This window comes from Bacillus rossius, chromosome 5 (assembly GCF_032445375.1).
Source record: "Bacillus rossius redtenbacheri isolate Brsri chromosome 5, Brsri_v3, whole genome shotgun sequence".
Taxonomy (NCBI): domain Eukaryota; kingdom Metazoa; phylum Arthropoda; class Insecta; order Phasmatodea; family Bacillidae; genus Bacillus; species Bacillus rossius.
In genome coordinates, this window is record NC_086333.1 from 85,062,827 (window position 1) to 85,088,166 (window position 25,340).

General features: G+C 39.4%; 1 protein-coding gene across 2 annotated transcripts in view; it reads right to left on the bottom strand.

The window, feature by feature from the left end:
- Nucleotides 1-25,340, bottom strand: part of LOC134532190 (uncharacterized) — a 104,234-nt gene that overhangs the window by 3,891 nt on the left and 75,003 nt on the right. For both annotated transcript variants that reach the window (XM_063368597.1, XM_063368598.1), the window contains exons 8-9: nucleotides 9,690-9,831; nucleotides 3,755-5,942 (exon numbers count right to left, since the gene is read on the bottom strand). In XM_063368597.1, coding sequence (XP_063224667.1) covers nucleotides 3,755-5,942; nucleotides 9,690-9,831 — 2,330 coding nt within the window. The remainder of the gene's footprint in view (nucleotides 1-3,754; nucleotides 5,943-9,689; nucleotides 9,832-25,340) is intronic.

Consider the following 25,340-nt stretch of genomic DNA (forward strand, 5'->3'; position numbering starts at 1 on the left):
TACGTAACACAAAAGCGCCGACATATTTTTTGCTTCAGAACTGTTGCTTGACGTTTTTAAGTAACATTTACATTACTTACGTGTTTGAATCTGAATCTTTTCTGCAGAAAAAAAAAAATTAGTGAAGCTATTCTTAAAAAATAAACATATTCATTAAAAGTGCGTTTGTTTAAAAAGAGTAAACAAAAGCACACCAAACCATTTAATACGTCATACAACAAAAACATTTTGTTCAACTTAAAATAGAAAAAAGAAAACGCATTTCGTCGTTGTGTTGTCCATACTACTTGTTTATTTTTATTGTTGTGTTTATATATTTGCTACGTTGTCCAGGTTTGTTTTCTGAACTATCGTCATAGTACACACTTTCCACGACAAAGTGCGGGTTATTAAATTTAGTTAACTCGACAAGAGTAAGAGCGCGCACGTTGCATGCGTACGGCGAGCTATCGATATCGATATTCGACGACGTGCGCTCGCTCTACATTGGAATCAACATAACTCAACATGAATAATTCCAACCGGCTACATTTTCATATGCGATACGTAGCGGCGACGAAGACGAACAGATAAAGGTTAAAAGGTTTGAAAATATCTTTAAAAGAAAATTTACACATCAGACAACTTCGTATTTCTGTAAATTTAATACGTAAACGGTAAAATCCAAATGAATAATAGATTTCAACTATAAAATACATTGTTTTATATGGGAAAACTACATACACAAAGCAGTTAGAATCTAACAGCGGGACCAAAACATATTGCGACGTTTTGTCCCCTCCAAATTTGGACGTCTTAAAATAACGGTGCAACGATTGTGTGATAAAACACGGGTATGTATATTGGCGACTCGATTGAAAACAAACCATTACTAATCGATTGTGTAACAAACTGCGATAGTTAACCTCCATTGTCTGGCGTGTTTACAACAGTATTTTCATCACGTTTTTCGTTTAGTCATTTTGTTAATGTTTTGAAAGTCAGAGTTAGAAATTGGAGTTTATATTTTCCAGTTAAATATTGCATTTTGATTATAAATGTCAAAGAAAAGCAGCTTTGTTTGGAAACATTTTACCGTTGTTGTAGGTGATTGAGGGGAAAGCAAGATGCAACCTTTGCAAAGCCGAAATTTCACGTGGTGGAAATTTGACCAGTGGCTTCAACACCACAAATTTGTCGAGACATTTAATGTCATTTCATGACCGTGAAATATATTGTGCATATATATATATATATATATATATATATATATATATATATATATATATATATATATATATATATATATATATATATATATATATATATATATATACACACACATACACACACACACACACACACACAGTGCATACATTTTTTTTTACCAACAGTGATCACGTTTGTATCTTTATGCAATACTTTTCAAGTAATTTGGAGCATATTTTACAACCAACTTAAAAAAGCACTAATCGGTCAAAAAAATCGGCATGATCAGTATCACATTTCTGGCATCGGCATGATCGGCAAATGTGGTGATCGGCTCACCCCTATATTTAATTGTTTCATTTTATAAGAATATCCAGCCATTCGAGACCAAATGATCATCACCGAGTGTAATCAAAGTCTAGAGGAATTTGTTTCTCCAATGCCTGCAGGCTTGTGTAAAAGACACCAATGTTTTTTTCTTTCAGGAACCTAAATATACAATGTTTTGTTAGCTAATTGGAAAAAATAATAATTGAGCTTTCAAAAAGCTAAACATCTCCATGACAGTTGCTAGCTAGGGAGGTGGGGGCAGGCAAGAATCAGGTTTCCACTGTGTAATATATTGACAAAACAACCCATGTAAAAACGCAGTAAGCGACACCAACAATGTTACGTATTTATGACTCCAAATCAGCAGTAAAACAAATTTTTAAAAATATGCTGCTCTGAACACAAGAAGCCGACACCATGGATATTATTTATAGCCCCAAACAAGCATTAAAACCAACTTTTTAACATTAATGCTCTAAACACTCTTATTAAAGCTTTCGCTCCACATATTTAATGCGTGAGTTCCTTTAACCCTTGTGGGCCGGCATGTACTCCACATGTGGGGCAAAGTCAGACGGAACAAGGAACGGCCCCGTATGGCGGGGGAAATAGATACGCCGTTTCATCGCAGCTCAGAGGCGTCAAAGAAGTCTAAGTTGAGAGGCTGGCACCACCCTCATCCTTGCTCATTCAGCGAACTGGAGCATTGAGGGGCTATACCGAGAGGCTGAGAAAACCATACCACCATCAACACCACCCAACAACAACCAGCAAACCAGCGGCATGCCCCCTAGCAAGTTACCATCTGGTGCCTATCTGAACCTCTCATTCTGTAAACCCCCACTGGATACACTGATTGGTGCTTGCAGATAGCCCAAGATCTGACAAGAGGCCCTACCCAAGCCTCCTAGCTCTCCAGGCTAGCCAGCACCGGAGCAGATTAAAAATTGCTCTTACGTCCACATGTTTCGGATTGGGGAATCCTAGGGCTTGATCATTAAGCTCCAAGTAACCAATTCACCAGATTTCCGACTGCAGCTGACAACCTGGATCAGAATGTCAGTGTGAATCCAACACCACAAGGCTCATAACACCCGGAGCACCTGGATGGGTGCTATCGCTTGGCCGTCCTGCGCTACTGCTCCAGCATGTTGGCCCGCAAGTCAGTGGGGTAACTGTCCCGGGTCTGCTCACACAGAGTTACCTCAGGAACTGGAGACCCGCAGAACCAGCCCCTCGAATGTCCCATTGACTACGGCTCGCCGGAGTTTAGTTTTTACAGTCCCTGTCGTGAAACTGCCCAGTCCAGCCTCTGCCATTTTGCCCTGCAAATCTCATGCAGGCCTTTGGGACCCACGACCCGAGGGCCCGGCAGTTCCGATCCCCCAAGGAAGTTATCGTCCCTTCTGCTGTTGCCGTAGTTAGGGGTTTCCACCTCACCAGATACCTCTTTGGATGTTAGGACGAGGGCTCCTGGGCAGAGCTCACTTTTGTCAAACAAAACCACTGTTACCACGTGGAGGTAGTGTTGGCCTAGGCGCTTAGATGCTACATTGCATCCATGCACCCATCCTGTGTTACTATTGTATCATGTCTCGGGTACTAGTGCTGTCAACAGCTCCTCACCTCAAACAACAATCACCGTCTCCTGGGGATGTTTCACACTCCCAGTAGGACGAAGGAACACTTCCACTACCATGCTCTAAACACTGTTAGCACACACCACCGATGTTATTTATGGCCCCAATCAAGCATTAAAATCAATTTTTAAATATATACTGCACTAAACACAATCATCTATCAACATATATGGTCTAATTGCCGATAGCCGACACCACTGATGTTATTTATGACCCCAAACAAGAAAAAAACCAAATTTTTAACATAAGCTGCTCTGAGAAAACATCTTTAGAATCTGCAAAGTTTTTAAATATTTTCCAAAGACTAATACAAAGAAAATTATTCTTTAATTAGACTTTGACTGTCCAAAACTTTGCACACCCCTTATAGATTATTACGTTACATACAGACAATATCAAAGTTTTTTTTTAACATTGCAGTATTCTTTTAGCACAAAAATATTTCCATGGCTTTGTTAAAATTTGTTAGACATTACTAGAAATGGAACAACTATTTTTCCATAAACCACACACAACACAAATTTAGATGTCAAATGGATGAATATTAATGCATTAATGGTTTCAATAATGATGGATACTAGGGCTTAAATGCTCACCACCTAGCCAGCAGTCTGTTGCGGTCCAGGGCAGATGGTGGCTTCTGTCGCGGCTGGCGGTCTTGCTGCTGCGTCGCTACCTCGCCAGCCAAGGCCGCCCTCCAAGTGTTGGGACTTGGTTCCATCATGCTCGTGCCCATGGGAGAATGGGGTGTAGGCACAAACACAGGTGAGCACACCGTGGTTATGTCATGGTTTAGGTTTGAGCTTTCCAGCAGCTTGTGCTCTTCTCTGACTGACTCAATCTGCGCAGAAATGTTAGAGATCTTTGCGCACTGACTTGATATGGTGTGGCCTCTCTCCATGCTGTTTTCAAACTTGCTCCTGTCGGCCGAGCTGTGTTTGGTATAATCTGTACCCAAAGGAATGTCCAATAAGCTGGTGCTGAAGTAATGGTTTTGCAAAGATGATTCACAATTCTCTTCATAGTTACGAGCTTCAAATGACTCCTGCACAGGAAACGAGACAGGTGTGCCAATTCCTTGTGGAAAGATAAGTGAATCAGTGAACTTGTCAAAAGGCATGCTGTACATTTTGGGTTCGCAAATTGTAGAGGTAACATGTGTGTGTGAGCCTGCACAAGATGGATGCAAGGAACCCTCGGGGCAAAAGGCATTGTTTGAAGATGAGGAGGAGTGAAGATTTACCCTAGGGTTGGTATGGGAAGCAAAGCCCTGAGAGCATTGCAGATAAGTATCAGAAGTATAACTCTGAGTACAAGTGTTCATGTCAGGATGAGAGACAGGCAGAGTGGTCTGTGGACATGCGACTGGAGGCGGTTGCGAAGGAGCTGCTTGCTCGTGTTCATTCTGGTCGACGTTGCATCCCAGGCAATCGCAGCGTGTGTTCTGTGGAGTCGGACTGGAGACGACACTCAGGTTCTCGACACTAGCGCGACTCATGGACAGCAGTCGGGCGATGTACAGCATGAGCACTGGGTTGTTCTCCCTTCCACCTTCAGCGATGAGGTCCTCCACTTGCTCTCTGTGGTGCCCCACCGCGTGCAGGAGCTGGTCAATGGCCTCCGTCTGTTCGCTGGACAGGTGCTGCGGAGGGCTCAAGTACGCAGTGCTGCCCGAGCTCTCCATCACCATCCCCTCCACTCCTTCTCCGAGGTCGGTGATTGTCTGGGTTCCTTCCTCCACCATGGACAACTTCTTTCTACAACGCCTCACGTTAACACTGTTCTTGCAGACGTGCTTCCACCTCTGCGGCCGGTGGCCCGCTCTCACGGGACTCCTGACGACTTCCTTCACGTTCAGCTTGAGCTTCATGTCTTCGTACACGCACAGGGAGTTGGAGCTCGACTTTTCACTGCTGCTTGCGCTGTTGGTGGCCACTTCGGCACGCTTCGACGTCGATACATCCAGACTGTACTCACCCACCACAGTGACTTCACTGCCTTCACTGCTCTCCCTATATCTGTCTTCCAGGGTGCTTTCTCGTTTCTGCCAGTCTTCTCTTTCCCCATCCCTCAACCTGCCAGACTGTCCATCTTTGTGCTCCTTTTCCTTTGATATAACACGCTTTATTCTGCGATTCCTTTCCTTCCGAGTACCTTCATGTCTGCTTTCTTTGTTCTTATCCCCCAACTCATCTTCTGACAAGCCTTCTAAATTTCTTTCCCTCAACCTTTTATCACATTTACTTTCTAGGATATGCTTCAAACTACTTTCTTGTTTACATGCTTGTTTCGTATCCTTTGATCTGCCTTCGCGTTTAATCCCTTGGTTCCTATCCTTTGAAGTTCCTTCAATGTTTGTAATTTTTGATCTACCTTCATGTTTACCTTCTTTCTTTCTATCCTTAGAACTGCATTTTTGTTTATAATCCTGGTTTTCACTCTTAGAACTACCTTGTATAATTTCTTGAATCTTGCCCTTCGACCTACTATCTACTTGAAATTTAATATAATTTTCATTGGAACTTACGGACTGCTTGTTTGCCTGACCATCTTCTTCAGGTAAAGTCATTACTCTCCCTTGCTGGCCGACCTTCCTACTCATGTTCTGTTCCGAGCTGGCTGGCTGATGGACCGCGTGGCTGCGCAGCAGGGCGCGCTGCTGCTCCAAGCGTGCTCGGAGGGTCTCCAGCGCGGCCTCCAAGCCTCCCTCTCTCGAGTCGGCGCACACACCGACGTTCAGTTTGGGCGGAGTCTCGTCATCGCTGTGCCGTGGGGACGCAGTCACTGGAACATACAACACCGATAATATTCTGATGTATCTTCAGTTCATTTGTAATTGTTTGAAATAACAAACTCATAGTGTTATGATTTATGCAAATATTTGGTAAAACTAAATGTGATATTCTAACATGTTATGAATTTTACATGAAAATTTAGTAGCGAAATTTCGCGTTGAACAAAAATTTTTTTAAATTCGACAAATGTTTTAGAGCTTATTAAATATATGTCTGGTTGACTATTTGGTGCTCAATATCTATTGGTGTATATACTTCATACGTAAACTAAGGATTACTTACATGGATATTTTTTTTGTTTCATTATGGAAAAAGTCAATGGCTTGGTTTTCATTTCGGTGTTAGCATCATTTCTGTGCTTACTTCAGACTGCCATTGTTACTAATTTCCTACAGATTTAGATGCAAATATATTAACTAAATTTAAATTCCAAATATGTAAAAATTTTGAGTCATGTACACAAGCAAAGTTTAAGAAAAAAAAATATTCATTGGCAAAGAAGAAATAACTCACAAGGAAGAAGACCAAAGCAATATTACAGAACATGTGCAATGCCAATGAGACATGTGATGTTAGCTTTCTTTATGCTAATTAAAATAAGTACTAAGTAGTATCAAGTAACTTGGATTTTTAATAAACTGTATCCCTATTTGATGCAAATAAATTAAGAGTCTGTCAAAGAGCAAAATTTCTCTTCTGTGCACGTCAACACAGCCACACACACAATGTTGCAGCCCACTTCCCATCAAGTCACTGGTTTCTGTGCTGCAGCACCTATTTAGTTCAATATCACAACTATTTGGTTCATGTTCAGAACTATAGAAACACTTTAAAATTCATTTCAATAATCACCATCATTAGACTATGACTAACCATCTCTTACAATCTTAATATCATTTCTTCATGCAAAATTTGGGATCATAAACTTACATGGTTACTACCCTTCTACATAAATAAAATTTAGGGGGTATTTAAGGAGCCATTTAAGAATTTAAATGCCTTCAGATACACATAAATTATAATAATATATTTATTTTTCTCTTAGCTCACCATAAGTAAAACTATCATTAATAAGTACTAGTGTAAAATAAATTAATGAAAAAAACATCTGCTTCACCACTGACAAAAAAAAAGTACAGTACACTCCCTATTTAACGAGGTTGTCGGGGGACATAACTTTTACCCGCGTTGTTGCATAACCGCGATGTTTCGATGTGACCAAGGTCAAAAGGCATAAAACACCGCCTGTGTTCTAATAGGTCGGCAAGCACGCACAGTATAGACGGCCCGCCTTTGTGCGGACTTTGCATCCGCAGTTTTCACTAAACGCGGGTGAAAAAATAAAAATAATAAATTTTCAAGATAAATATTAAATGTTGATTTTTTTTTCCCCGCATGCCGCGCACAGTTTGTCGCACGGCCTACGAGCGCGCCACACGCCGCCATACACACGTGCGGCACACAAGCTGCTGCCAGTCTCGTGGTGTCAGCCACAGTATCTGATTCGTCTGAGTGTCCGTAACAAAGTAAGTGCAGTGTGTGCGGTTACACACGATTCTGTGGTCAAAGTCTTCAAAAATAGAAAGGCCATAGTAATACTTCAAACCGAATATGAATCGCAAAGTACCGAGTTCGATTGACAAAATAAAAATTCTAGATTTACGTACTTACAGATAGCGTGTCTTTTGCAGAAGTATGCAGCAGATACGTGAAAAACGATTCTAGCATTCGTACAATATAAAATAAAAAATAGTCTATCGTGTAAAGTGGTTAAACTTTGTTATCCATGCTTACAGTAAATTATAAATGGTCACATGTGGGATACAAAAATTTCGCCAAAATAATTTTAGCGCAATCAGTGGCGCCGTATTAAAAAGTCTGTTAAACGTTGTCTTTACTTATTCCATCAAACGCTGTGTCGAGTTGCTGAGTGTGTGTGGCTCGGATCGGCAAGTGTTATATTCCCCAGCCTCTGGTTAAAGGTCGGGAGGCCGCTACACATAAACATATCCGGGGCTTGTTTACTACCTCACGGCAAAAGTGGTACAGTATGGTTCACGTAAGTATTGGACCACTCGGAATTCCTCGGCAAAGATTAAAAATACGCTAGCTGATTTACTTTACTATTTAATGTTAAAACATTATACCAAAGTAAAAAGATGAACGTGTATAATACAACGAATAATATTACGTCTGTAGGTTCAATTGTAACAAAACATTTATATGTCTCCGCTTGTCAACACACGTGAACACGAGAAGTGTGCAGACGGAAATGAGTAAACTACTCAAGGTCACCAGACTTCCCCCCTTTCGGCTTAATCGCCCCTCTCATCACTGGCGCTTATATTCCACTCCTCCCGTCTACACGGGTGTCTTGGTCGCATATTCTCTGCTCGCCTCTCCCCTCCCAGCGCTTGCCGTCAACCAAGACTATCCAACATCAATCCCCAGCCGAGTCACGCTGGATAATGTCGCTGGACGGTGGGCTTTATCGGGTCCCCTGTCCGATGCTTTATTTGTGGGTTAAAAAAATGTTAAGAACTAGTGTTTCAGAAAATAACACTGGGCTGGATTGGACCATAATTTGAAAACACTACAAGATAGAGGAATAATGTACGGATATATCTTGTTTAGAATTTCACTGCGGACATTTTCTACGCCTAGGCTTTTTTCTGCCCGATGCTTAGATTGTGAGTTACAACGCAAAATTATCCTAATCGGCTGTCAACCATTTATTGCATTATTATTACAGTAGAACCTCGTTAATCCGTGACGCGCTAATTCGGGAATCGGATAATCCGGGACGATTTAAAAGTGCAGAAAAAAAAAAGAGAAGTAAAAATTGTCAGCGCTTAAAATTAACGTCACGCGGGCCGGCGGCCGGCCAACACTACAAGCCATCACGTGGGCCGCCAAACTCTGCAACTCTGTTTGTACCGACCCTTTGTGTCGTCCTCCTTTCAGCTGTCACATTTGTCACTCTTTAAACTTGAGGGGGATGTCCTGACTTCTGCTTCCCGTCTCCCTTTGTTTGTTTCCACCCGCCAACGCACGGCAGGCGCCTGACGAGTGACGTGTCTGGCTGGCATTCGGCTGGACGAAGTGGGATGAGGGGGGGGGGGGGGGGCTACCCAAAATTTATGTGTTCAAGTTCAGCACGATCTTATCTTTCTCTCTTCGGCTGTTGTAAATGACCGTGAACTAATGGCTAGGCAGTGCCGTATTTTTTTAAGCCGAGACTAATTCGAAGACGGCCCTTACCGTGAATGGATTATCCGGGTTTATTACTTTTTTTTTTACAGGATTTTAATCATCCGGGCATCGGCGGGTCCAAATTAACACGAATAATGGAGAGTTTACCATTTTTTATCCATCTGCTGCCAAGGCGCAGTAAGCCTCGGGAGATGTTACGTCACATGACCTTGGCCTTAACCCAGCTGCACGCTGGTGTCTAAGAAGCTTGACAAGACCTTCCGGGCTTTTAATCGCTAGTCCGTGAAATTCTGTAATCCGTGATTATCTCGGTCCCAACCATCACGAATCAACGAGGTTCTACTGTGTTATTATTATTATTATTATTATTATTATTCATTTCTGATTGGGGGACATGGTTTGACCCGCGATATACCCGATTCCGCGATCTATCGGGGCGCGGTATACCGGGAGTTTACTATGTAAAAAATGAACAAAGTGCGAGTGCGAAACCTTGCTTTGCTATCAGAACGCATGCACATACCGGAAACTCCACGCGGGGAGGGAGTTGGAGGCTTGTCCAGTTCTATGAAGGCATGATGCAGCTTCTCGAACACAGACGCCATGTTGCTCTGCCGCACCGCGTCCTTGTGCTTCCTGCGGTCGTCAGCCAGGTGCACCTTCACCTGCGCACCAAGTTCTTGCTTCAACCACACATGCTGTGCATCACTGAAACACTGGCTTAGGGTTTCGCAATACAACTGTGAGTTACAGCTGGCTTCAACAATTACGTAAAACAATATTTTTTTAAGGATATTCTTCCAACCCACACATTTTTTTTGTGTGTATTTATTAGTAATTGGTAGGGACCGGAAAAATTCGCGGGTTCAATGACCTCCAGGATGAACTCCATAGTTCTAAGTACACTCGGTCAAATGTCACCCACTCATTGGCTGCTGTCTTGTGAGACGTCCCAACGTAGCAGCCTGTGATTCGATAAAGATTTGGTCGGGTGTTTCTCATTGGCCCAGAAATATCCAGGTGAGTTGTGAGCCAATAGCAGAGGCAGCACTGAGGTATAACTATTTGTATTTTGGCCAGTCGCAAAATGAATTTGCGAATTTTTCCGGTCTCTAGTAATTGGTCAAAACAATTTTTTTTAAATTTTTTTTTTCCAAAACTTAACATTAAATCTGAATACTAAAATAGTTTCTTGAATCATAAATATATTTAGATCTCAATATTTGGATTAAAATAATATATATAAAAAACTCAGAAATTTACATTTTTGAAGGAAAAAAAATTCATTTCTTTCAATTTTTATTGTTAAAAAAAATCACACACATCCCCACACACACTTAGGGTACAAATAATTTTGTTGAGTACCAAAAATGTTCCTTAAGGATGCAAAAAAACATTCCCAGAGCACTGCAGCTAGTGGCAGAGACAAATATTTTCATGATAGCTTCTGCAGAGATGATGCTGTGGTCCTTATGTGCCAAGTACTAGAATTTATTAATTATATACCAGCAAATATTTTTCTTAAAATATTTCAATTAAGAAATATGATGGAATTTGAGTTTGTTTGACCCATTCCTATTATTTATGTGACTTTTTTTTGATGCACAAATCTTTTCAACAAACTTGTTACTGGATTGATGCTAGGATGTACAAAGTGGAACAGTTCTACATATTAGGAATCAACCCATATAGGCCCTTCAACGTTGAGGACACACATACTTTATTGCACATCTTGCACACTCAGGCTGCATCCATACATAGAAGCAGTGTGCGAAGCTTCGGAAAATCAGACTCGAGTAGTGATGGGTCAATTCCTGTTTTTCCCCGGTTCTCAGTTTGATACCGGTTCTTAAAAATCGGTTCTCAGTTCTGGGTTCTGACTTTAAAAATAAAATAAACATTATTCATACATTATTTATGAGGAGTTTCAAGTAATAAACTATTCATTGTTTCGGCTACAAAAAAGCACTAAAAAGCCTGTATCTAGACTTCCATCTTCAACAATTTATTGTTAACAACACTGAAAAATAATAATTTATTTGTATTGTTTTTTCCTCAATGTTTTTGATGTATGCTTACAAAGAAATGCATTGGCATAATGTTTCAGTCTTTCAAAACAAATTAAAAGGTTTAGTACAGTTTTCAAGCTACAGCAAACACACCAATATATTGCAAATGTAATATGCAATAGTGAAAAATAATTCTAAATAATATAGAGAACCCTTAATAAAACTAAAATTTACTATATTAATCTAGCAATTATCTCAAGAAAGCTACATACACCCTATAACGGTTCGTTATATACAAAAATAAAACAGTTCAACGCCGATTGTAATTTTTGTTGTTTTTTATTTTTTTTCCAAACAAATAGAATGCACCGACGATTCCAAACACTTCAAAAAGAGGCTGCTCATTCATTCCACATACATACATATGCCCGTCGAACAGATGCTCGTAGTTCGCGTGATGAGAATTTACCGGAAAATAATAGCGTAGATGAAGTCCTTCAGTAATGTTTTACTGCACATACAAGAAAATGGGACGACCTCGAAGAGGACCGCACCCAGCGAAAACGAATTCCGCCCCGAGCCAACTGCCGACGAAGGTGGCCGCAATTTCTAATTCATTGTCCGAAAAAAAAAATACAGTACACTCCCTATTTAACGCGGTTGTCGGGGGACATAACTTTTACCCGCGTTGTTGCATAACCGCGATGTTTCGATGTGACCAAGGTCAAAAGGCATAAAACACCGCCTGTGTTCTAATAGGTCGGCAAGCACGCACAGTATAGACGGCCCGCCTTTGTGCGGACTTTGCATCCGCAGTTTTCACTAAACGCGGGTGAAAAAATAAAAATAATAAATTTTCAAGATAAATATTAAATGTTGATTTTTTTTTCCCCGCATGCCGCGCACAGTTTGTCGCACGGCCTACGAGCGCGCCACACGCCGCCATACACACGTGCGGCACACAAGCTGCTGCCAGTCTCGTGGTGTCAGCCACAGTATCTGATTCGTCTGAGTGTCCGTAACAAAGTAAGTGCAGTGTGTGCGGTTACACACGATTCTGTGGTCAAAGTCTTCTAAATAGAAAGGCCATAGTAATACTTCAAACCGAATATGAATCGCAAAGTACCGAGTTCGATTGACAAAATAAAAATTCTAGATTTACGTACTTACAGATAGCGTGTCTTTTGCAGAAGAATGCAGCAGATACGTGAAAAACGATTCTAGCATTCGTACAATATAAAATAAAGAATAGTCTATCGTGTAAAGTGGTTAAACTTTGTTATCCATGCTTACAGTAAATTATAAATGGTCACCAGTGGCGTCTCGTCAGGGCAAGCAAGGCAAGCAGTGCTTGCCCAGGCAGTTTCCAGACATTGTATTTTTTAAATAAATATTTTATTCAGAATAGTATTTTACTTTGGCTCGTGAAGTTAGGTGTATGTATTTTTTACACTATCTTCTTGGGACCCAACACTGTGCGCTGTGTGCTATAAGAAACGTTGACACACAAAACATGCTGTTTTAGAAGCGTTGCTAGGTTTAGAAGCGCTGGTAGGACCGCTTTCAGCAGGAAAGCTGCCGCAGTAGTTTCCTATCGGGAGGGGGGAGGGGGGGGGTGGCACGGTACCAAGGTTCGAGGAGGGGATTGGCTGTAAAATTACGTGGTAGAAGCTACGAATGTAACGTATTCTTGCCGAACAGAAGCGAACTTGGCCGAAGCAGACGGTGGTGGAATTCTTCCGCCGACTGCTTCGGCTATGTCCGCTACAGTTCGGCACGGCAGGTGGCGAGATACGAACTCAGTACGTTTGTTTGCGCGCGCGGTAACGCTATCACATAACTCGTACCTATTGATTTTATTAATTTTAGTTTTGCTACTTAGAATTTATTCCATATTCGTTAGCAATGTAGGCTTTACAGTATACACCGATAACCGAAATAAGAAAGTTAATTGTGAGACTAAGAACCGAGAAAATAAAATGAATGATGAAACAGAAAAACGTGAATGTAAGTGTGGTGTGTGTGGATTACGAGCGAATAATTTTTCCTGCAGTGCCTACACTTTTCAGGATAGATGTGACATTATTAAAGAAGGTAGGCCGACACCAGAAGTTACTATTACGACAACACGTAAGAAAGGCAGTTTTGTGCGCCATTTCCAAAAAAATGTCTATCAAAAACATTTGTGGTTAGCGGGATGCAACAGCCTAAACAAACTGTTTTGCTGGCCATGTTTGTTGTTTTCAAAAGAAGTCAACACATGGACTTCTACTGGGTATTGTGACCTCAACAATCTTTGTAATGCTGTTAAAAAACACGAACGTTCTGAAGTTCACATAAACTCGTTTTTGTCTCTTAAAGAATTTGGGAAACATAGAGTCGATCTTGGTTTAGATAGATCCAAACAATTAAGCACACAACGACATAACGAACAAGTTAAAAGAAACAGAGAAATTTTGAAGCGTTTAATAGATGTTGTTTGTTTCTTAGGTGTGCAGGAATTGCCAATCCGTGGTCATGACGAAACAAAAGAATCGGAAAACCGTGGTAATTATGGAGAATTACTTGCTTTAATTGCGACTTATGATCCAGTATTGTCGCAGCATCTTGAGACGTCCACAGTATTTTCTGGTATGTCATGAAACATTCAAAATGATCTAATAGAATCCATTCAGAATGTTGTGTTGGCTGAAATTAAAAAGGAAATTGAAAAATCAGTTTTTGTGTCAATTTTACTCGACGAGACATCAGACTGTGCTAAACTTTCTCAGTTGTCCACTGTTTTTAGATTTGTAAGTAGTGATGGAGAAATAAACGAGAGATTTTATGGATTCACTGATGTTAGCTGTAATAGGTCAGCAAGAGCCATAGCTGGCCATGCAATTGACGTAGTTGCATTAGCTAACTGTGGGAGCAAACTTATCGCACAGTCTTATGATGGAGCTGCAGTTATGGCAGGAAATTTAAATTCCGTACAGAAACTGGTACGTGACCAATTCCCGAGTGCTTTGTTTGTACATTGCGCAGCACACGTTTTGAACCTTGTCTTAACGCAGTCTGTAAATAACATTAGCAAGTGTAGAGTGTTCTTCAGCACCCTTTCTGGACTTTCTGCTTTTTTTTCGCACTCTACTAAGCGGGTAGCATTGCTAGATAAGATAGTTGGGAAACGGCTGCCAGGTGTTGCACCAACAAGATGGAATTATAATGATAGACTTGTTAACACTGCATTCAGTAATCGAGATTCCCTTTTGGAAATGTTTACCACAATAACAGAACATCCACAAGAATGGGATAATGACACTATTTCTTCAGCAAAAGGTTTCATCAGTTTTCTAGAAAGTTTTGAAAATGTGTTTTTCCTAGTTCTATTTTCTAAGATTTTTGACAGCACTGGGCACCTGTATAATATACTGCAGACCAAACAACTCGACATCAGTTTCTGTATTCAGGAAATACAAGAAACGAAAGCATTTCTCTGTCAACTCAGAAACGATTTTGAAAGTGTTTTCTGTGACACGCTAAAATTCGGCCTAGAATTAGAAAATAAACGTCGGAAACACAAAGAAGTAGAAGACCCAACGCGAGAGTATTCGAGACTACATGCCGAAATATTAGACAATATCATCACACAAATCGAAACTCGTTTCGAAAACATCAATAAATTAAAATTTTTAGAACTTGTAAATGCTTCAAAATTCCAGCAGTTTTCACAGAGTTTTCCTGAGATCCAGTTTAAGTCCCTAATTGAATATTATGGCAGTTATTTTGAACTTGATAAGCTACGGTCTGAACTCAAAGTTGTGTATAGTCGAGATGCTATCAAAACCAAAAGTGTTCAAAATTTTCTTAAATACATTCATGACAATGATTTACAAGATGCTCTTCCACAGTTCCATAAATTGTGTGTGTTGGTGGCAACAATACCGTTTACAACATCATCTGTGGAGCGTTCATTTTCTACATTAAAACGAATAAAAACTTACTCACGAAACACAATGGGGCAAAACAGACTATCTGGTCTCGCACTTTTCTCTATAGAGAAGAAACTTTTGTCAAAAATAAAACTGTCAGTTGATTTTTATGAATGTGTCACGGCGGAATTTGTGAAAAAAAAGGAGAGAAGAATGAATTTTGTGTACAAAAGTTAGGGTAGTTTTGTTGTTTGTTGTATAAAATCGATACAGAAGGCCTATATTAACCTATAAGGCAAGTACCCGCGAAGAGTGTAAACTGCTTTGAGGCGTAGTGATCTAAACAGCTGGGACGTTGCGCATCATAGGTGAGTTTGTGAAAATCATTAAAAATGTTAATTCTAAATCGTTATTTACTGTTTGTGCAGATACACTTTTGCATTTTAAAAAATCTAATGTGTTGTCATAAATATTACTGGAATGCTATAATTTGTTATATTAAAGATTTAATTAGTATTGAAATAGAAATTATATTTTCTGTCAATGAGAATTGTAATGCATGTTATAATTCTCCCGGTATAAAAAATAATACAGATATTGACTGGGTAAGTCTTCGGGTTTGATAAAGGTATCTTTGTTAAATTCTTCACTCAAACAAATTATACCATAAAAATATTAATATGTCTACCAGGTTTATATTATATGTTTAGGCACTAAAACCACTTAAATAGCACCAATTTGCCACTATAAATTCAATTTTCCTCGGGAGAGGACCCCCGGACCCCCCACTTTACGAATGGTACGGATGTTCCTACACCAGTAGTAGCTTCCCCTTGTGTAAAACTCACCCCTCGCCACTGATGGTCACATGTGGGATACAAAAATTTCGCCAAAATAATTTTAGCGCAATCAGTGGCGCCGTATTAAAAAGTCTGTTAAACGTTGTCTTTACTTATTCCATCAAACGCTGTGTCGAGTTGCTGAGTGTGTGTGGCTCGGATCGGCAAGTGTTATATTCCCCAGCCTCTGGTTAAAGGTCGGGAGGCCGCTACACATAAACATATCCGGGGCTTGTTTACTACCTCACGGCAAAAGTGGTACAGTATGGTTCACGTAAGTATTGGACCACTCGGAATTCCTCGGCAAAGATTAAAAATACGCTAGCTGATTTACTTTACTATTTAATGTTAAAACATTATACCAAAGTAAAAAGATGAACGTGTATAATACAACGAATAATATTACGTCTGTAGGTTCAATTGTAACAAAACATTTATATGTCTCCGCTTGTCAACACACGTGAACACGAGAAGTGTGCAGACGGAAATGAGTAAACTACTCAAGGTCACCAGACTTCCCCCCTTTCGGCTTAATCGCCCCTCTCATCACTGGCGCTTATATTCCACTCCTCCCGTCTACACGGGTGTCTTGGTCGCATATTCTCTGCTCGCCTCTCCCCTCCCAGCGCTTGCCGTCAACCAAGACTATCCAACATCAATCCCCAGCCGAGTCACGCTGGATAATGTCGCTGGACGGTGGGCTTTATCGGGTCCCCTGTCCGATGCTTTATTTGTGGGTTAAAAAAATGTTAAGAACTAGTGTTTCAGAAAATAACACTGGGCTGGATTGGACCATAATTTGAAAACACTACAAGATAGAGGAATAATGTACGGATATATCTTGTTTAGAATTTCACTGCGGACATTTTCTACGCCTAGGCTTTATTCTGCCCGATGCTTAGATTGTGAGTTACAACGCAAAATTATCCTAATCGGCTGTCAACCATTTATTGCATTATTATTACAGTAGAACCTCGTTAATCCGTGACGCGCTAATTCGGGAATCGGATAATCCGGGACGATTTAAAAGTGCAGAAAAAAAAAAGAGAAGTAAAAATTGTCAGCGCTTAAAATTAACGTCACGCGGGCCGGCGGCCGGCAAACACTACAAGCCATCACGTGGGCCGCCAAACTCTGCAACTCTGTTTGTACCGACCCTTTGTGTCGTCCTCCTTTCAGCTGTCACATTTGTCACTCTTTAAACTTGAGGGGGATGTCCTGACTTCTGCTTCCCGTCTCCCTTTGTTTGTTTCCACCCGCCAACGCACGGCAGGCGCCTGACGAGTGACGTGTCTGGCTGGCATTCGGCTGGACGAAGTGGGATGAGGGGGGGGGGGGGGGGGGGGCTACCCAAAATTTATGTGTTCAAGTTCAGCACGATCTTATCTTTCTCTCTTCGGCTGTTGTAAATGACCGTGAACTAATGGCTAGGCAGTGCCGTATTTTTTTAAGCCGAGACTAATTCGAAGACGGCCCTTACCGTGAATGGATTATCCGGGTTTATTACTTTTTTTTTTTTTACAGGATTTTAATTATCCGGGCATCGGCGGGTCCAAATTAACACGAATAATGGAGAGTTTACCATTTTTTATCCATCTGCTGCCAAGGCGCAGTAAGCCTCGGGAGATGTTACGTCACATGACCTTGGCCTTAACCCAGCTGCACGCTGGTGTCTAAGAAGCTTGACAAGACCTTCCGGGCTTTTAATCGCTAGTCCGTGAAATTCTGTAATCCGTGATTATCTCGGTCCCAACCATCACGAATCAACGAGGTTCTACTGTGTTATTATTATTATTATTATTATTCATTTCTGATTGGGGGACATGGTTTGACCCGCGATATACCCGATTCCGCGATCTATCGGGGCGCGGTATACCGGGAGTTTACTGTAAAACAAATTAGGTTGATTTAATATTCGGCCTGGCTCCGACCACCAACGTGAAATTATCTATTAGTACATTACATTATAATTTAGTGAGAAGCCACCGAACGCGACCTACTCGACCAGCGTTCGACAGACGACTGGTGAAATCCTGCCACACTCTCCTCCACGCAGGGAGTAGACGTCACATGACCTCACCGACCAATCACACGCACTCTTCATTCACTCTTACAGATGCAAGCCAATCACAGAACGAGTTACAATACATGAAAAAACCTTTTACACACAGAACACTGGACTTCCCCTGATCTACCTCTTTTCAATTTCACATCGAAATCGGGGACTTCCATTCTCGTTCTCTCTCCCACACCGTGAGACAGCAGTTATCACTCAGTTCCCATGCAGTGGGGGAATTACCGTCTTTATCTCGGTTGGCGGGGAAGCACTGTTCCTTCCTCACTTCCACTTACAGGCCTCTCATGCCTCTCTTTCTAACCATCACTCCAGCCCAGACACAGTCCCGTGATTTATAATTATATTACAATACGTTAATAAAATTTAAGAACAGCAATCATAATACAAATTACTTTACCAAATTAAATTTTTTTAGAAATAACCTGAAAAAGTAGGCCTAAACAGGTAAAATTCTAATACAACGGCTCATTTGTGAATAATTTCATAAAAAATAGTAATGATTAAAAACGTCTGTTAAAATACAAAATACCTTCTTAAAACACATAGCAAGTGAAAATAACATATATTAATAGCCATAACGTCTGATTATACTGTCTCAAAACTTATACATCACTCTAAAAACATTGACTTATTTATATTTACCTATACAAAAAGAAGTTTAAAAGAAAATTATTTAATTAGGAGGGCAGGGTTCTGCAACATTACATTACCCCCCCAACTTTTCAATTAAATTAACACTATATTTAATTGAAAAGTTACGAAAGTGAAAACTAACCTGTACAAGATATATACAATAACAACCTGAGAAATAAATGCATCCAGTAATTAAAACCCTTGTGTATACATAAATTCAAAAAACTGTTACTGCAACACTGTAACAACATCAATTCTTTGTTAAAAAGCCAAAAAATTTTAAAACATATCTCTTACTACAAAGTGTCAACAACTCTCCACAAATGGTTATCTCCCTCTCATCAGTGCAAAATACAAATAACTTTGAAACTGGTTTCTCTATAAGCTTCAAGCAGACACCCCCTGGTCAACGAAGAATCTTCAATAACAACAAAAAACTCTGAAAAACTTACTTTTACAACTGTGGAAACCTCAACACCAGCTGCAATAAACTCCATAACTACCTCAACGACGACAAATAAACACAAAAACTTCAACATCTTCAAAAACTTATACCTCGGCAGAAACCTCGACGACGACAACAAATCTTCAACTCCAGGATTTACGTCTCCATGACCACCTTGACGACGATAAAAACTTCCAACCTCAATGACAACGACAAATAACCTCCAAACTAATTATCTCCTTTAAAATCCCTGAAAAAACCGCTGTTACTCTGATTCTCTGCTGCTTCTGACAAACTCCTCAAATCCCATGAAATAACCACTTTAACCCACAAATTAACCAATATCTCCACTCTTCATATCTGCACTAATAAAAACTTGACAACACTATCACTTCAAAACTGTTGACACAAAATTTTCCTAAATTCCATCCAAAAAAACAACTTCTAAAATTTTAAGACTCTTCACAATATCACTATCATAACTTCAAACACTGGACAACACTTATTTCAAAATTAGAACTAGTCTGCTCAACATTGATAACCCATGAAATATTAATTTCTAAACAGATGCATCAAACTCCTACAACACAGAAATTCCCATAGTAAATTTTCTACAACAAATACAACTCCAAAAAACATTAAATTAAGTATGTAAAACTTTAAACTTTTTTATAACCCACTACATCATCACTTATCATATTCAAATTTTCTTATTAAAAAGTTACACCACCTTATACTATTTACACCAAAATATAAACTTAATTCGGTTTTAACACCCTGCATTTTCATTTGTTGACATCATTCACTTACATCTCTTAGTATCATTAACTATAATATAAAAAATACACAAAAACATCATTATCACACATAAAAAATACACACAGTTCCTTTCCTTCCAACTTCCTTCTCCCTCATTCCTAACTCCCGAGCTAGCCGAAAGGTAAGGGGCGCTCAATTACAACCCTTTTAGCTGCTAGTCAGCTCGGCTAACCTATTACACATAAAAAATACACAAAAATACTCGAAGTTCTTCCAACCTCTTCTATCCTCATTCCTAGCTCCCGAGCTAGCCGAAAGGTAAGGGACGCCCAACTACAACCCTTTTAGCTGCTAGTCAGCTCGGCTAACCTTTTGACGAAATTTAAAACAAAAAATTATACAAAGCTATACACAAATATATACTGCACTTGTCATTACACATCAAATTTTATGCTTTACATACCATACTTAAATTTCCACAAAATAACAAGTTGACAATTCTATAGTCATGGCATGACAAACACTTCATTAAGCTACAGTCGTATGCTTCTATTCTTCAAAAACAAATTACATGAACTAATGCCCTTCCTAAGGTTTCAAACCATATTGTACTATGATAGGTGACAGAATCAGTGTGTGTTGGGCTCTACTCTTCTGTGGTGTGATTGGCCACACGTAGTGGAACCACTTTTCTGTAGTGGTACTACTGCTGCTATGCTAAATACACAGATAGCGGGTAGTATTGTTAAGTAACAACAATATATACTTGTCATTTAGATGTTGAAATTTAAATAATAAATAATTATCTATGGATGGTTATGGCTCTGGAAAAATAAATATATTCTTTAATTAATTTAAAAAAAATTCAAATATGGGCGCCACCCTTATGCACTACGTAAATTACTTAATAGTTTAGAGATCATGTAGTATTGCACACAAGGGAAATATTGAATATTCTCTCACTATAAAACAACTTCGCAAGACATGGGAATAAACAACAAATCCATTAGAATTATGAAGGACACATACACATGCACTGCAAAATAACAACATATAAACATACGATTAATATAAATATTCTTTAATCAAATAAAGGTATGTTTTGTCTCTAATCAATCCAGTGGTATGTTGTTTTATATTTGATAAAATTACAGGAGTTAGGTTGCACACATGGTAACATGAAACAAAAGTTCATATGGTCCAAAATAAAAAAATGTTTGTTGCAAATCTCGATTTATAATAAATTATTTACGTGAGAAAATAATATTTATTTAAAATGTTCGTTATTAAAATTAGTTTTTATTTTCCGCGGCTGAAACTCATTGAATATTTGCGGTAGAGCATCTCGAGACATCTGTCTCAGTTCACCTCTGGGTGATCGAACAAAAGTCAAGTATGTAAAACAGGATGCGTGATTATTTTAATAAAAATGTTTATCTCCATATGATTTTATAATAGCTCAACAATGAAACGTAATATTTGAAAGTCCGTCAGCAAAAATCACGATGTATGTATGTAGTGAACATTCAAATTAGCATGGCATCATGAGTCGCTGGTTACTCACGGTAAAACACACCTCAGTACACGTCATTTATGACGTGCCCTAGTTAAATAACATATACTTAAGATGTAAACGACGTTTCAAAACATCCTGATCGTCGGATGACCTATCCAGCTATTCATCTTCATTAGTTTTTAAGGGAATTTCAACCCGGCCTATGCAGCCATCATCGCCGTTAATTTCAGACTCTTTCACTTAATTCTGTAGTGACGCTTATCTTAAGTAACAACGTCGCTGATTGGCTAAATCACTAAGATTGTTGACTTAATTACACGTTCAAAATCACTCACAGACAATTAACAAAACAAATTAATACATCACAATTCCTTAAATTTAAAATAGGATTTTACAACAATGGAAAATCTCTTATGTAATTATTAAATAAAAAGTTCAATTTGCCGTTTTTAGGTCCAATGTTCCCTAGAGGGGTCTTGTCAATTGAGCTTCGGCGTCACTTATATTACACCATAGAGAATGGTAGTTGCAGATACGTCCAAAGACGTGAACACAGAATAAAAACATAAAATGTCAATAAATAATAATAATAATAATAATTAAAAGGTGTTATTTAAATAAAAGAAAACACTTTCTGTGCGTATGACAGTCATGTTTCAGCACAGAATTGCCGCCCTTGATAAGCATAATGTGTTGCAGTTTTCAAATTTTTAAACAAGACACGGTGTGCTTTTCAGTTGAAAACTCGCTGCTCGAGTTAAATAAAAAAGTTAGTTGCCAAGCAACGACTCGCGCGACACCACAAAACGACGAAAGAAAGAGGGGGAATAAATAACTTTGGCGCGAGAAAGGACACCTGTCCCGCACCCCTCTCCTGATTCGTGGACTAGCACCTCAGTACGCGGCACTCCGTCACAGAGTTCAGACCTGCGCTGGTATTCGGTGTATTTTCGCGGGAAAACTTGCAATCTTGTTGAAGTTCTCAGCATCATCAGTCCTGGAACTAAGTTGGGTTGCAGTGGCACTCGGAGGATAATACTTACAGTAAGTATTCGTCGCAATCACAAGGGAAATGTGTGAGAAAAATGTACATGTGGCATAACAATGGGACTTTATCCAGGTCATCACTGTAGCAGTGGATCGGCCTCCATCCGTGGTGCTGGCCGCATCCTGTGGAAGGCGAACCTGGGACCATACATCACCGGGTGGTGATTCAGCTGCCCTTGGACAGCCCTGCCGACCAAATCAGCGCGAGACGTCGGCTGACGTCACAGGCGCGCGGCGGCGACGAAACAGCAGGCGGGATCACAGCCACCTGCTCCTGCTGGGGTAGTGTCTCGGCGCGACACCTGCCGCCCTGGTCCTGGCCCAGTGCGTGACGCGGCGGAACACCGCGGCGCCAGCGCATCGTTGCAGCACACGTCATTGTTAGGTACACTTCCGAAGGAATTCGCGTCTCTGTTTGCTCCTATTGTTGAGTGTAATCACTGCACTCACTTAACTTAAACCTCTCATTCGTAAATCAAAGTTTATCAATTATAACATGTGTGATCGTGCACTTGCAAGCACGAGTGTCTGCAGGCCTATCAACTTCTTATCTTGCTGCTATCATACCACTGGATTAATAAAGATACTAAAATATTAACGCTTAAAGGTAATAATAATAAATAAAATCATTTAGATAGCTCTCGATTCGTAATCTAATAACAGAAATGATATATTAGCTTAATCAACAATAAGCTCATTAACCATGAATAACATATCTCTTGAAAGTTTTAAATTCAAGTTACCATAACTTTGCAGTAATTAACTAGAAAAATTAATAAATTTCTCATATTGTAAAAATGTGATTTTCACAATGTTCATTTGCATGCAGCCTAAGCCTAGTGCTGCCTGTATGTTTCACAATACCATTACACATATCCACTTCATGTATATCTTACATCTACATTTCATTAACAATTCATAAAAAAAACTACAATTCACAATTTCATAACATAACATTTACATTACATTTATATACAGTGTTATAGGCTGTTATTATAATAGCCTGATTTTAATAACATTTTAAAAGAGTTTTTTTTTTTTAAATTCTTTAAACAAAATTTGTTTTTAGCTAAACAAAGTAATTTTTAGCTAGGTAACAAGGCTGTGTGAAAAAAAAATCACACCATATGTTCTTTTTCTTGCTTAAAGTTCATTCGCCTCTTTTTTCTTACAGGAACAGACGAATTCTCTTGTATTTTTTTTTTCTTTTCTTTTCTTATCTCAGTCATCTCGGCGAGTGAGTAACTTGAACGTTTTCATCTGGCTGGTGGTTTCCGATTGCACTCTGGTGACTATCGGAGCAGATCAGCTGTTCGGTGCTCTTTCATTTCATTCTCATTTTCACGGTGTTTTATCGACCCGCAGCGGGCTTCGCTGGGTCGGAAATTCACGTTCATTTTTCACAATTATATTCCTTACAGGAATTGAGCATCGTAATGTATCTGAGGCTCCTAGCCTCAGTGTAGATAGCAACATGCTATATTATCAATTGTAAACAAAACAACATATGTTTTTCAGGATAGCTTGCAACATCTCCTGTTGAGTAGTACATTTTTCATTTTCTATTTTCTCAGAGCTGAATTTATCTTTTGAAAATAATTTATATTTTCTTGAATTTCCGATTTTTGCTTGGAGGAATGTTTATCTTGAAGTTGATTTATCTTGAGGCTTGTGGACACTCACTGCAAGAGCGTGTTATCTCGCGACATAGGATTCTACACAGTGTTTTTCAGGTCAGCCTATACCAAGATTATTTTTTTTTCTTCAAAGAAACTAAAATACATAAACAAACTTCGAAAAATCGAGTGATTCATATGATGAAAATTTATAAATTTTCTGTATAGGGTCCTTTTCACAATAAAACTTCATATAGATGTTTTCTGCAAATTTTCTTGTTATCATTTCATAGCAGATCAGCATACCCCTTTCTTTTTTTTTCTTTTAACCACAAACATAGGAATAAAACATAATTAAATTCAACACTACTAACAGATTGGTATTGTATGCGAAATGGATGCATATTTTTCTAATCAGTATCCTCAAGTGATACCAACCTAAAACATCAGAACAAAAAAAAAAATACTAATTCCAATTTCATTAGTATTCTCATATCAAACCAAAAATAATATAGCTATTTTCATCTTAAATTGTGGTGATCTCTGCAAGAAAAGTGTTACAGTGCGACGAAATATCAACTGGAATAACCTATAACAAGGTAACCTAGAATAATTTTGCTTGTAGTTGCAAAGTGTTTTGTGCTTGTAGAACTGCTTTGCATGCCAGTGTTTACACATGTGTACACAGCTAGGTGAAATAACATCTCACATGTATTTTGTCGAGCACAGTTACACTCATGTCTTCTTGCTAGATAATTACATAGCTCTTCACAGTAAATAGGGCGAGTCTAGTGCTTCCCAATATGTGTTAGTGTTAGTGGGTCAGTACCCAAATCGAAGAATACATTAGCCGTAAAATACTCAATTAATTTATACCCATAATAGCTTCACTGGCTACTCAAAATCCCAGTGCGGGTGGCATGTCACTTCACCTCGTCACAGGACACTGGCGGGAATTACACTTCCGCTCTTACGCAAGGGTATACTCAACGGCTATATTACGCCTCTCCTGGCGTACCATATACATAACAACATAACACATCATAAACACGGGGATTACATGGCTCTTGTGCTAGCCATCACATACAGACTGCTCTCAGCTGTTACTCCAGCTTACTCGCTCACATGACAATGAGGTAAACATTAATTAGTGCTTCGACCAACATTTAATTTGCAGTGGTAGGGTTCTTATATTCCCTCAGCTGTGCAATGTTGTAACGGCCTATTGACTGGCCTGTTGATGGCTCGGCTAAAGCATAGCAATTCTCATGAGTGGATCCAGTAATAACATATGGACCCTCAAATAATAAAAACAATTT